Source organism: Helianthus annuus, chromosome 11 (genome assembly GCF_002127325.2).
Source record: "Helianthus annuus cultivar XRQ/B chromosome 11, HanXRQr2.0-SUNRISE, whole genome shotgun sequence".
NCBI classification, from domain to species: Eukaryota; Viridiplantae; Streptophyta; class Magnoliopsida; order Asterales; family Asteraceae; genus Helianthus; species Helianthus annuus.
In genome coordinates this window covers 180,876,589-180,889,833 of record NC_035443.2, presented here as the reverse complement: position 1 = coordinate 180,889,833, position 13,245 = coordinate 180,876,589, and the positions used below count along the sequence as shown (strand labels likewise).

Genomic DNA, 13,245 nt, shown 5'->3' with positions numbered 1-13,245 from the left:
GATGATATTTGAGATCACTTGTGAAATGTAATCTCAATTTCCTGATGATTTTCAAAAACAGCAGCTCCCCCTGAACTTTCACCCGTTTTAGGTTTCCAAGTTTGTTTTTGTTTACCAGCTTGATTCTTAGAAACAGATTTTGAAACTTCTGGTTTTAATGATTGTGAAGAACTTGGTTCCCTTTTGACCGTTTTGACTTCAGATTTTAAAGCCTTTTCAACAGCTTTGATGTTTTGACGTCGTTGTTTCGTTTCTTATTCCTTAACAGTTCTTTTATCATGTTTTGGTGAAATGGGACGACGTTGAGGGTGAACCTTTTCAGGTGGTGCTTTCTCATCAAAATTTAGTTTGGGCGAGTTTGTGCAGTCTTTAATGATGTGCCCAAACTTCCCGCATTTGAAACAAGTTCTCCTTTCAACAAACTTAGGAGAATCTGATCGACGACCTGACGTAGAAGTTGTAGACCCAGAGGTACTAGCTTCACACTCGTTTGTGTGTTGGGTGTAATTGTTATCACTATTACGTTTCAAAATGTGGACTTTTTGTACAAAATCGATATTTGTTTATTTTCAAAAGTCTCCACTTTATCAGTACCTTTGGAGGCTACAAACTTAACGTCTTTTGCTTTCTTCTTGTAAAGAACTCCTTTTGAATCAACCTTAGCCTTTGGCTTTGGAGCTCGTTGTTGTTGTTTACCCTTAAAAGCATTTGGTTGTTGCTAAAGTATACAACAAGTTATTGCTCTTAACAACAGACACACATTCCTTGTCATCTTTGACATCCTTGACAGGATCTATCACTTGCTTGGCAACAGGTTGCACGGCAGGAGTAGGAGGATGACAAAGAATATGATTCTCAATTGGAATTTCTACTCCTTTCGTCTCATCAAGTGATTCATCCTGGTCATTCACATCTGATTTATCATCTGAAGAATCATAGTCCTCAATGGTTGGAGGACTTTGATTTGAAGCACATGATGACTTTTCTTTGTTATCAGATGAGCCCTCCGATGAATTGTCCGGTTTGAACCCTAGGCCAGTAGTAACTTCCTCATAATCAAGAGGCACACTGGGTTCATACCAAGGCATATCCTCTTCATCAGGCATTTTGGTATAGTTGTGTCTCAAAGGAGGCGGACACGACTTATACCCAATGCCTTTCACGTTCCCTTTCATTTGTTGAACGTCAATTATGTGATCGAGCACAAATCGGGAGTCAGAATAACTCTCCAATTTTTGCTTAATAGCAGCATGCTCGCATTTGGCAATGGCTAGTTCCTTTTTGGTTTCCTCAACGATGTTAATGTAATCATTAATACTCACTTGTTTATGATAAACAACTTTGTTTACTTCCGAAACACTTTTTTTTTAAGGTTTCAATAACAGATTTAAATTCCTTTTCGTTTCTAACTAAAGCCATATTTGCCTCTTTGCACTTTGACAGTTCAATAACCAAACTCTGATTGTGACTATGAACCGTTTTAGATTCAAGTTTCAATTCAGCACATTTAAGTTTCATATTAGCACAATCACTACATATGCTAGGAGTTTCAGATTTTACCTAACTCGTAGAGGCAGAGACATTTGCCATAAAGGCAGTTTGACAAGAAAAAGATCCATCTTCAGAATTATAATCTCCAGCATTCGAGCCTTCTTCATCTGAACTCCCGCTATAACCCGAGCTATTATCACTTTCAGCAAATTCTTCTTTGTGAACATGCTTGATGTGGTTGATGATTTTTGCATAGCAAGCAGTTCCACCACCTTGATTACCATCTCCGAATTGTACAGACTAGTTACATCCTTCATCAGCTTGAACGCTCAATGCTCAATTGGTGTTTGATGGTCCAGACTGGTTCTGGTTCTGGTTGGTGGTGTTGTTCACAGCTACTATCCCTTTTCCACGGTTATCTTGATTGGCATAGGAAGTACTTGTCTGATTTCTGAATGGATTCTGGTTGCCTTGTCTGCTTGGCCGAGTGCACTCACGTTTGAAGTGTCCCCTTTCGCCACAATTGAAACAAGTAACCGCATTGTTATCAAAACCGTACTTCGTATCATTCTTGCCTTCCAACGAAGTTCTTCCTGTTTGAGCCATGAAGTCATTTGCCCTTCTAACAACACTTGCAAACGCCCACTTGATATCCATTAACTCCATTTCATCACGGTCTATCTGCTGATAATCTTCATTGGTCATATTGATGTTTCCAATTTGACCTGCTACCAATCCGCAATAGGAACAAAACATTGTGTTGAGAAGTTCCAAATGTTCCTTTGCAACTTCTACACCGACTTTTGAAAGATTGGAAGTATCAACTCTGACAGTGTTGGTGTTTTGGAGTGAAGGATTGTTGATATAATGTGCTTGTTGTTGTTGGGCTTGTGGTTGGGGTATGGATTGCGACATATAAGCACTTTGATTCCACTGTGGTTGGGCTTGATTGAACTGTGGAAACGGAGATGAGCTTGTGTTGGACACAAACGCCGTTTGAAGCTTCGGTTGCTGAATAGAACTAGCTGAGGTACCAAAACCAGGCAAATACATTTATGTGTTTTGAGGAGGTGCAATCATTTTAGCTTTCCGGATTTCCTCTTCGTTCTTGTGCTCCAACTTCTGAATGAATTCATAGAGAGTGCCATTGGCTGTATCCATAGCGTCCGTTTGCTTTAGAAGTTCAATGAATGGACTCCACTTAGGAGGTAGAGCATCAGCAAACCGTGCAATCATTTCCTGATGAGTTGCAGCAACATTATAAGAACACATTTCACTAATCAAATGATAAAAGCGAGAAGTCATATCATTTAGAGTTTCATTATCCAAGAATCGAAATGATTCAAACTCTTTTTTCAATAGATCATGGCGTGTCTTTCTAGAAGCTGCATTTCCTTATCCTCTTACTACCAATGCATCCCATAACTCTTTCGTGGTCTTATAATAGGAGAATTGATGGCAGATGTCTTTGTGAAGTGCTTGAGTGAGAATAGCATACGCCTTCTTCTCCAGATCATATGCCTTTTTGTCGTTTTCAGGCATATTAGTAAAACCAGCTGAAGTTGATGCTGCTACTTCGAGGGCAGGGTTGCATGCATTAATGAAACGTGTCCAAAGTTCGCTGCTTTGCCCTTGAACATATGTGTGAAAACGACCCTTCCATGATGGATAGTCGTTCATGTGATTCAACTTTGGCGGCCGATTGTTGCTACCCGTCTCACTCTCACTAAGCAATAGACTGTGAATGCTCTGATTTTGATTCGACACCAATGCCCATTGACTTGCACTTATTGACTGTTGTTGTCGAGGTATGGTACTCGCTAAATATTCGGCCATCGAAGTCGGTTTTTGAACTGGTTGTGAGTCCGTACTCCAATCCCCCAGACTTGTACAACTCATGATTGATGGATGTATGTGAAAAACTGATCACACTCTTAATAACAGACTGTTATCACACTTTTGGAAGTCTTCTGTTTAAAATTGATAAGTTTTTCGACGAAACTCTGATGTCAATGAACGAAGAAAATGATTTATATGACGAAACTGAATGAATTGCAATGAAACTGATATATATATATGACGAAACAGAATGATTTGTGACGAAACTGATATATATATGACGAAACAGAATGATTTGCGACGAAACTGATATATATGTGACGAAACAGAATGATTTGCGACGAAACTGATATATATGTGACGAAACAGAATGAGTTGCGACGAAACTGATATATATATGACGAAACAGAATGATTTGCGACAAAACTGATATATATATGACGAAACAGAATGATTTGCGACGAAACTGATATATATATATGACGAAGCAGAATGATTTTGTTAATCTGCGACGAAACAGGATTGAAGTGTAAGCGACGAAACGGGAATGTTATTGCGACAAAACTGAAAAGGTTTGTTTGCATATGACGAAACTTATTTGAATGTGTGAATGACGAAACTGATTTGGATAAGGGTGGGAGTTGGTGAGTTTGGTCTGATCTTTCAAAGAAACTTATCTTATTCTGACACAATGCACCAAAATTCAACCTACCATACTTATCTTCATCAAACACAGCATGGTGTTAAAATTATTTTAATAAATTTCCTTTTCCATTTTGATTTTAAAAACACCAACAACTAATACAGTGAACTTACAAAAGATCAAAAAGTTGAAATAATGAAGAACACTTTGAATATTAGTGAAGAACACGACGAAGGTTTGAAGATTCCGGTCACCGAACAATTTTCCGAAACCCGAATTCGCTTAAAACTTTTACTAAAAACCCGGTTTTTCAACGTGAACAATCAAGACAACAAGGTTTTTGATAAAACTTTTAGCAAACAACCAAGATCTAACAGATTTTAGCCACTTTTTTCAAAAAAAATATGAACTTTTCAAGAACAAACTTGATAAAAACCGAAACTCGTTTGGTTTTAAACAAGGATTAGAGCCAAAGCTCTGATACCAATTGTAGGTCCCGTTTTTCCGGTGGATCGATAACGAAAACCTTATCCTTGTTTATCACAAACACGGTAACGGGTGCGGAATCCCCGTGACGGTGCAAACCAAACCCTATGTAAAATTAACAACACGGTTTAACCAAAGAAACACAATCTATTGATTAAACGGGATGAGAACCGATACAAACATATACAAACAATGTTTGAAGTAAACCTCTCACGGTGAGTATGCTCTCATCTGATCTCACACAGAAACAAATGAGGGGTATTTATACTAGACAGACACAGACTTGACGAAACAGAAAAGGACTTGGCGAAACACCTTTGGGCCAGAGATTGGGCCTGAAGAAGCCCAACATGCGACGAAACAGGCCTGGACCATTGACAAAGTGACGAAACACATTGTGTTTCGTAATTTGATTTCACAAGTTTACAAATTCAACAAATTCAACACTATGACATCATCATGATATCACAGTGATGATGTCATGGTGATGTATCACCTAGTCTTGGTTCGCGACGCTCCGTGCTTCGCGTGTCGAACTCTGGGGCGCATGACGGAGGAATGTCGTGAGTCGTGACGTCGGGCTTGAGCCGGACCTAACCGTGTCGAAACCAAATCGAACCGAGCCGAGTCCAACCGAGCCGAGTCGCGTCCACACAAAGTGTATCAACACACGCCCCTATAATTAAGGAATGTGTTTTTCTCTGATGGTCTGATCTTGAATTGTATATTAATATGTTATGATTATCTTGAGATTTGAAGATGGTGTTTATATTTCATATATGTCCCCACTTTATTAATATTGAAATTAATTAACATTTTGTAATCACTGATCAAAAGAACATACAGTTCCATCACATGTTTTTCTATTGCATTTTCATGACTATTTTTGTTGGATGCAGTTTAGAAGGCGCATCCGGGTTATATACTCATATATAATAAATGTATGTTTCTCAATAGTACTTTTATGAATATTCTATTAAATTTGGGTTATTATCTGTGTAAGTAATTCATTAAAGAGCAAAACTTTTACAGTTATCTATTTCTGAGTTAATTTTTTTGGTGTTATATATATACCACTGTTGTGTTTTTGTTGTTAATATATATATCACTGTTGTGTTATTGACATTGTTGTTCATTATTTGCTAGCTTATTATTGCACCAGATTTAGTTATTTAGTAGCCTGCTTTGCCATTGGATTGCTTTGTCGACACCACCACCTTTCCTTGATGTAGTTGATTACTGCCGTTGTCGGGGTGTTTATTTATATAGATCCATTTAGTATCGTTTTAAATAAAATATATTTAGTTGGAACCAAAGGAAAACCACATGATTGAGAAACTAACAGAAAACGAGTACAAACAACGCTGTAAATTATCCAGCCAATACAATCTCTTTTACATGTGTATGGAGCTCCCGTCGCAACGCGCAGGTTTTCCACTACTGACATAAAATATATAACAAATTAAGTCTTCTAATTATTACTATATTATCTATGACAACATCCAATTGTTTACATTTATTCCTTTGACAAAACATACAATAAAGTTGTGTTACATTAAATAAATTTCTAGCTTAATTTATTCTATTGATGTGTATTAAATTACAATATTTTAGATTATAAAAAAAGCTGACGGACAAGAATAAAACTACTTATGATATAAATTATGTAACAAAGTCTTCTAGTAATTATTATGTTATCTAATAACGTGCAACAAGCAATTATTTACGTTTATTGCCTTTGAAAAAACATACAATTAAGATGTATTACGTCAAAGAGTTTTTTGCTAATTAATTTATTTAATTGATGTGTATTGTATTGTATTATAAAACTTTAGATTAAGAAAAGCTGACAGAGAAGAAAAAAAAAAAGCAACTTATGACATCTAATCTAAATATTAATAAAAGACTAGAATTAGTGTCGCATAGCAATCTTTCAATCAACCTCACAATTTAACTTTTATTTTATCTAAAAAAAGTTTAATATAACGTTGTCAAAGAGATCTTGCCACTAAATTTGTTTTACTTTGTTATTCACGATTTGTATATATAATATATAATACACAGTGTAAATCAAACTCTAACTAACTTGAGTTTCAGATATTTGCAAATTAACATAGGAAAGGTAACTATGCTAATATAACTCTAAGAGCATACGTAGTGGGGCGCGATCAAGCCCCATAGCACCGTGATGGCGTCATGCACACCAAAACAAAGGGCGCTATGCCCAAAAATTTTTTGAAAGCGTGATAATTATCGCGGCGTTTTGAATGGTGAATTGATTTTTTTGACCGTTTACAAACGGTCATTTTAATAAAAAAAAATCAATTTACTTTTCAAACTTTCCTTTAAATCATTCTTCTCTCCTATTTTTTTTTACCACACACACTCAAACACTCTCATCTCTTCCATTTTTTTTAAATTCTTGATATTTTATACAATGCATCCATTCAACCGTGGCTTCATTCCTCCCCGATCAAGTGCGGACCCAAACCAAAGTGGTAATCCTACTCGCCCCGTGTCGCCGGTTCCCACTAGACCCAACCCTTTCGGCTCCGGTTTTCTCGATTACAATCAACAAAGTCCCGGGTTCATGAATCTTTTGAACCAACCGCTATCATGGGACCCTAATCTCTACGGTGGAACCCAAATCAAAACACGGATAGGATGGGGTCGTCTCAAGCGTTTGGGTCGGCTCAAGCTTTCGGCTCCCCACTACACGAACCCGATGTTGTTCCGGAGACGCAACCCGAGGTACCCGATACGCAACCGGAGACGCAAAAAGGAAAAGGAAAAGCAAAACAAGCACATAAAAAGAAAGTGGAAACCAACACGCGAGCGAAAAAAAATGTGATAACGTGGGAGCCCGAAGAGGAGTATGCGTTAACCCGCGCTTTCATCAATGTTTCGGAGGACCCGGTCATATGTATGTTTTTTTTTTATTCTGTTTTTAAATTTATTTCCTGTTTTTTAATTTATTTTCTGTTGTAAATTTATTTTCTGTTTTTTACTTATTTTCAGTTTTTATTTTTTAAAATTTTAGACTAACATTATATTTTGTTTTTTTTTTTAGCAAACAATCAAAGTAAAACCGTATTTTGGAACCGAGTACGAGAACTTTTTTTCGATCTCATGGGTAGAGGAGAGGAATACCGCCTACCGGACTCTATATCGGGGAAGTGGACTGATATAAATAGGAAATGCACAAACATTCAAACCGTGTACCAACGCTTGTTTTCCGGATGGAAAAGTGGAAGTAACGATGAAGACATTACGCAAGCGGCATTGGTCGAGTATACGGAGGCTAATGGCCATTTCCCGTATAGGAGGTGTTGGCAATTCCTTCGTCATAGCCCCAAATGGGCCACCGTATCTACTCCGAGTGGTCGTTCGGGAAACACACGGCCATCAAAGAGGTCCAAAACAAACGAGTCGGGTGAACCCGAAACGCCAACCTCCGACGCTCGAAACACCGACTTGAACGAGGATATTCCGGATGACGAGCCGGTGGAGGAGCTACCAAGACCGCCCGGAAGAAAAAGCCGGGCGAAAAAACCCGAGTCGTCGTCGATGTCTATGGGAACGGATATGAGTAACGCATTTTCGGAGATAAACAAGCGACTTCAAGACATACACGAAATCGGTAATAAACGTTTGGAGGAGAACCGCGAAGTTACGGAGATTATGCGGGATAGACAATGGGCTCACGACTTTGAGTTCTACTCGAAACCGCATGACCACTTAACGGGAAAAGCTTTGAAAATGGCGTTGGCACAAAAGGAGCGGATTGAAAAAAAATATAACCTTTGATTGTGTAATTTTTTTTATGCTAGTTTAATGTTTTTTTTTCTAGTATAATGTTTTTTTTTTTATTTTATTGTACTTTTTTATTTAATGAAATGAATTTTATTTTTAAAAAACTTACAAATGAATTAAAAAAAATAAAAATTAAAAAATGAGTAATGATTACACAGGGGCTTTATGACTACGGCCTCAAATTGCATAACGCCCCATAAAGCTCCGGGGTGACGTGGCATGCCACATGTCGCATAACGCCCCTAAAAGGTCTTTATCACTGCACATGACCTAAAAGTAAATATGTTGTTAAGTGCTAAATAATTTTGATGATAAGTAGTCCTTCATGTATATCTCGAATAAAAGGAATATTTTATACAGGAATAAACATATTTCCTAACAATCACGAACTAACATATGTACCAAAAATTTAAAGAGGGATAGAACGGAAAAATAATATCTAAAACGACTTATGACATAAAATAAATAACAAATTAAGTCTTCTAATTATTACTATATTATCTATGACAACATCCAATTGTTTACATTTATTCCTTTAACAAAACATACAATAAAGTTGTATTACATTAAATAAATTTCTAGCTTAATTTATTCTATTGATATGTATTGAATTACAATATTATAGATTAAAAAAAGTTGACGGACAAGAATAAAACAACTTATGATATAAATATGTAACAAAGTCTTCTAGTAATTATTATATTATCTAATAACGTGCAACAAGCAATTGTTTACGTTTATTCCCTTTGAAAAAAAACATACAATTAAGATGTATTACGTCAAAGAGTTTTTTTCTTAATTTATTTAATTGATGTGTATGGTATTGTATTATAAAACTCTAGATTAAGAAAAGTTGACAGAGAAGACAAACAAAGCAACTTATGACATCTAATCTAAATATGAATAAAAGACTAGAATTAATATCGCATAGCAATATTTCCATCAACCTCTCAATTTAACTTTTATTTTATCTAAAAAAGTTTAATATAACATTGTCAAAGAGATCTTGCCACTAAATTTGTTGTACTTTGTTATTCATGATTTGTATATAATATATAATAATACAAAGTGTAAATCAAACTCTAACTAACTCTAGAGTTTCAGATACTTACAAATTAACATAGGAAAGGTAACTATGCTAATATAACTCTAAAAGTAAATATGTTGTTAAGTGCTAAACAATTATGATGATAAGTAGTCCTTGATGTATATCTCGAATAAAAGGAATATTTTATAAAGGAATAAACATATTTCCTAACAATCACGTATTCACATATTGCGAATATCAAACTAACATATGTACCAAAAATTTAAAGAGTGATAGAACGGAAAAATAATATCTAACATATATATATGGTCAGGATTTAGAGAAAACGGTGAAAAGTGTGAGAATTGTGAGAACAATTTTGGTGGTGACATGTGGCATTGATGCTAAATTACACTAAGGGGTAATATTGTCAAAAAACTCACTCACATGAACTGGGTGTTCAAATAAAACGTAATAAAAATACCCAATTCAGAAAAACGCCATGAAAATACCTAGCTAAAAATGTCATAAAACACCCAGTTTAGAAAAACGCCATGAAAAAACTCAGTTGAAAACGCCATAAAACACTTAGTTCAGAAAAAACGCCATGAAACTACCTAGTTAAAACGACATAAAAACACCTAGTTTAGAAAAACGCCATTAAAATACCTAGTTTAAAACGCCATAAAACAACCGGTTCAGAAAAACGCCGTAAAACCCAATTAATTTTTTTTCAAAAGTATATCAATAGTATACTCATTGGAAAGATAAAAAAATGTTGTGTTTTATGTTGTAATTTCTTTTTGAAAGATAACACGTATAAAAAAGTTATTGTCGTTTAAATATGATGGGAGAAAATGACATGTGATTAGCATGTGCACATTTGTTTGGATCTTCCTATTTTACCCCCCCTGATAGTTCTAATGCCCGTATTATTTACAAAAAAATGCCACCGCATTAATCTCAGCCACAAACCAGTAAGATATTGTGGCTAAGAATCGTTCTCACACTTTAAGGTGTTCTCTCCTGATCCTCTTCCTATATATATATATATATATATATATATGGTCAGGATTTAGGGAAAACGGTGAAAAGTGTGAGAACAGTGAGAACACTTATGGATCGTCAGATTAAAACAGTCTATGGACTAGATGGCGCAGTGGTGTTTTCGTAAATAACATAAACTTTTTAAAGTGTTGAATGTTGGTGATTTTGTGAATGTGTTGTATGTTTGATCAGGGATTTCGAATGTGTTGAATGTTTTGGATAGTGAAAAAAACTGTGGGTTTTGATATGGTCGTTTTTTTGGGAGGCGATGATGAAAAAAAACGTAATTTTAGATGATGTTGGCGCGGCAAGGTTGGTAGAGGGTAGGTTTTTGAACCTGCAACCCCATTTTTGCAGCCTCTGATTATCAGAAAATCTGAGCCAAATCTTCGTTTTTTTTTCGAGAATCCCCTCGTTCTTTTGATTTTTGTTTGTTGGGTTTTTTTTTAATTTTTATTTTAGGCGTCGATGATGATACCAATATATCTGAGACGCTTCACCGAGTGTGCGATTTTCTGGGTGCGTTCGGTTTTGCGTACCCGTTGCCTATGTTGAGCTAGTAAGCCCAGAAGGAAGAAGGAAGATGCCGTAACGGCTTTGTAAAAAAAAAAAAGTTAAACCGTAAACTTTTACGTAAAACGTAAAACGTAAAACGTAAAACTTAAAATTTTTTACGTAAAACAGAAAACGTAAAAAGTTTTTTCGTAAAACGTAAAAAGTTTTAGATAAAACGTAAATCGTAAAAAGTTTTAGGTAAAACGTAAATCGTAAAACGTAAAAAGTTTTACGTAAAACGTAAAAAGTTTTACGTAAACCGTAAAATTTTTTACCTAAAACGTAAAAAAAGTTTCGTAAAACGTGAAAAAATCAGCGCGTAAAACGTAAAAAGTGTTACGTAAAAAGTAAAAAGTGTTACGTGAAAAAATCGGCGTGTAAAACGTAAAAAGTGTTACGTGAAAAAATCGGCGCGTAAAACGTAAATCGTAAAAAGTGTTAACGTAAAACGTAAAAAGTAAAAAGTTTTCGTAAAACGTAAATCGTAAAAAGTATTAACGTAAAAAGTAAAAAGTTCTACGTAAAACGTTAAACGTAAAAAAATGCTCGTAAAAAAAACGCTCGTGAAAAAACGGGGCGTAAAAAAACAGGGCGTAAAACGTTCCGTAAAAAAAACGCTCGTAAAAAACGGGGCCTAAAAAACGTAATATAAAAATCTGTTTTTTAGTCATTAAAAATTATCATTAAAATCTGAATTTTAAATATTGTTTTAATATAAAAATTTGTTTTTTTAATAAAAAGTAATAAATGAATAGGACAAAAAAGACAATTAAAAATAATATTTATAAAAAGACAAAAAAAGCAATTTTACCTAAATACCCTTTATCAATAAAATAATAAAAACATAATAAGACAAAAAGATTTTAATATTAATATTATCTACTTTTAATCACATCCATCCATCTAGTTGATCTAAGGGCCAGAAAGTGGTTCCCATGGTTCTTACAACTAGAGGTGGTTTTCATTTTAGCGGTCCCCTATATATATAAAATTAAAAAACACCAAACTTGAGGTGTAAAAAATTACACCACACGGAGCGCCGTTCGTCGTGATTTTTTACGGCCGTGTTTATAATGCACACATCTACTTGTAAATTAAAAAAATTGCGGCGAACGGCGCTCCGTGGGGTGTAGTTCTCGCGGTTCCCCCCTAAAAAAACCTAAACCCCCTCCCCCTCCCCCACCCCCCAAAAACCTAAACCCACCCCCAAGCTAAAATGCTAAAAACTAAACCCCCAAAAAACCTAAAAAAATCTAAAAAAAATCAAAAAAAAAAAATCTAAAATTTTTTTTTTGAATTTTTTATTATTTTTTAGAGTAAATTTCTATTTTCGTCCCTGAGGTTTGTCAATTTTAACTAGTTTAGTCCAAAAATCTAATTTATAACAAATCCAACCCTGAAGTTTGCATTTCTTAACGCTTTTCATCCCTAAGGGTGATTTTTCATTTAATCCTTAGGGATGAAAAGTGTTAAGAAATACAAACCTTAGGGATGAAAAGCGTTAGGAATTCCAAACGTTAGAGATGAAAAACGTTAAGAAATGCAAACCTTAAGGATGGTTTTGTTATAAATTAGATTTTTGGAGTAAACTAGTTAAAATGGACAAACCTCAGGGACGAAAACAGAAATTTACTCTATTTTTTATGTTAAAATCGCTACTTTTAGAAGCCAATTTTTTTTTTTTGCTTCGAAAACTAGCGATTTTTTTATAAAAAATATTAAAAAATTCAAAAAAATTTTTTTGTGTGATTTTAGCTATTTTTAGGCATTTTTGGTGTGTTCACATTGGTTCTCGCGGTTCTCACAATAAGAGGTGGTTCTCGCATGATCTTCTCCCTATATATATATATATATATATATATATATATATAGGGTAGGGTTCCAGCGTGAACAACCTCCCAAGCGTGAACTGCGTGAACTGATCTGGACCATTGATTTCCTTTTTAGTTGTTAAGGGTATGATTGTAATTATATAAAAAATTAGATTTAAATCTTTATTTTAATAATTGAATTAAGTTACATCTTTCCTTTTTTAAATTCATTATCCACAATATCTTTTATTTCATTTTTATTTTTTCAGATTTCACCACCAGAATTCGGATTATGCTTTTTAAGATCCATGTAACCTGCATATTTCAACGGTGTACACATGTGTACTTGGATATGAATTGAAAAGTACACATGTGTACTCAGCATGGTACATATGTGTAATTAGCTACATAATACATACATATAAACACAACCTGTAAAAACTAGTTTATATTAAGCAAATAACAAGTTACATAATGTTTGCCAAACAAAAAAAAAAACATACAATTACAAGTTCCAGTTTCGTGAAAACAAT

The 13,245-nt window shown here is 34.8% G+C and overlaps 1 protein-coding gene across 1 annotated transcript; it reads left to right on the top strand.

Annotated features, from left to right (window-relative positions):
* The first annotated feature begins 7,123 nt into the window (after nucleotides 1-7,123).
* On the top strand, nucleotides 7,124-8,266 carry LOC110872006 (glutathione S-transferase T3-like). The gene is made up of 2 exons (XM_022123301.1): nucleotides 7,124-7,382; nucleotides 7,530-8,266. Exons 1-2 carry the CDS (start codon nucleotides 7,124-7,126, stop codon nucleotides 8,264-8,266), a joined length of 996 nt encoding a protein of 331 aa, XP_021978993.1.
* Nucleotides 8,267-13,245: the final 4,979 nt, after the last annotated feature.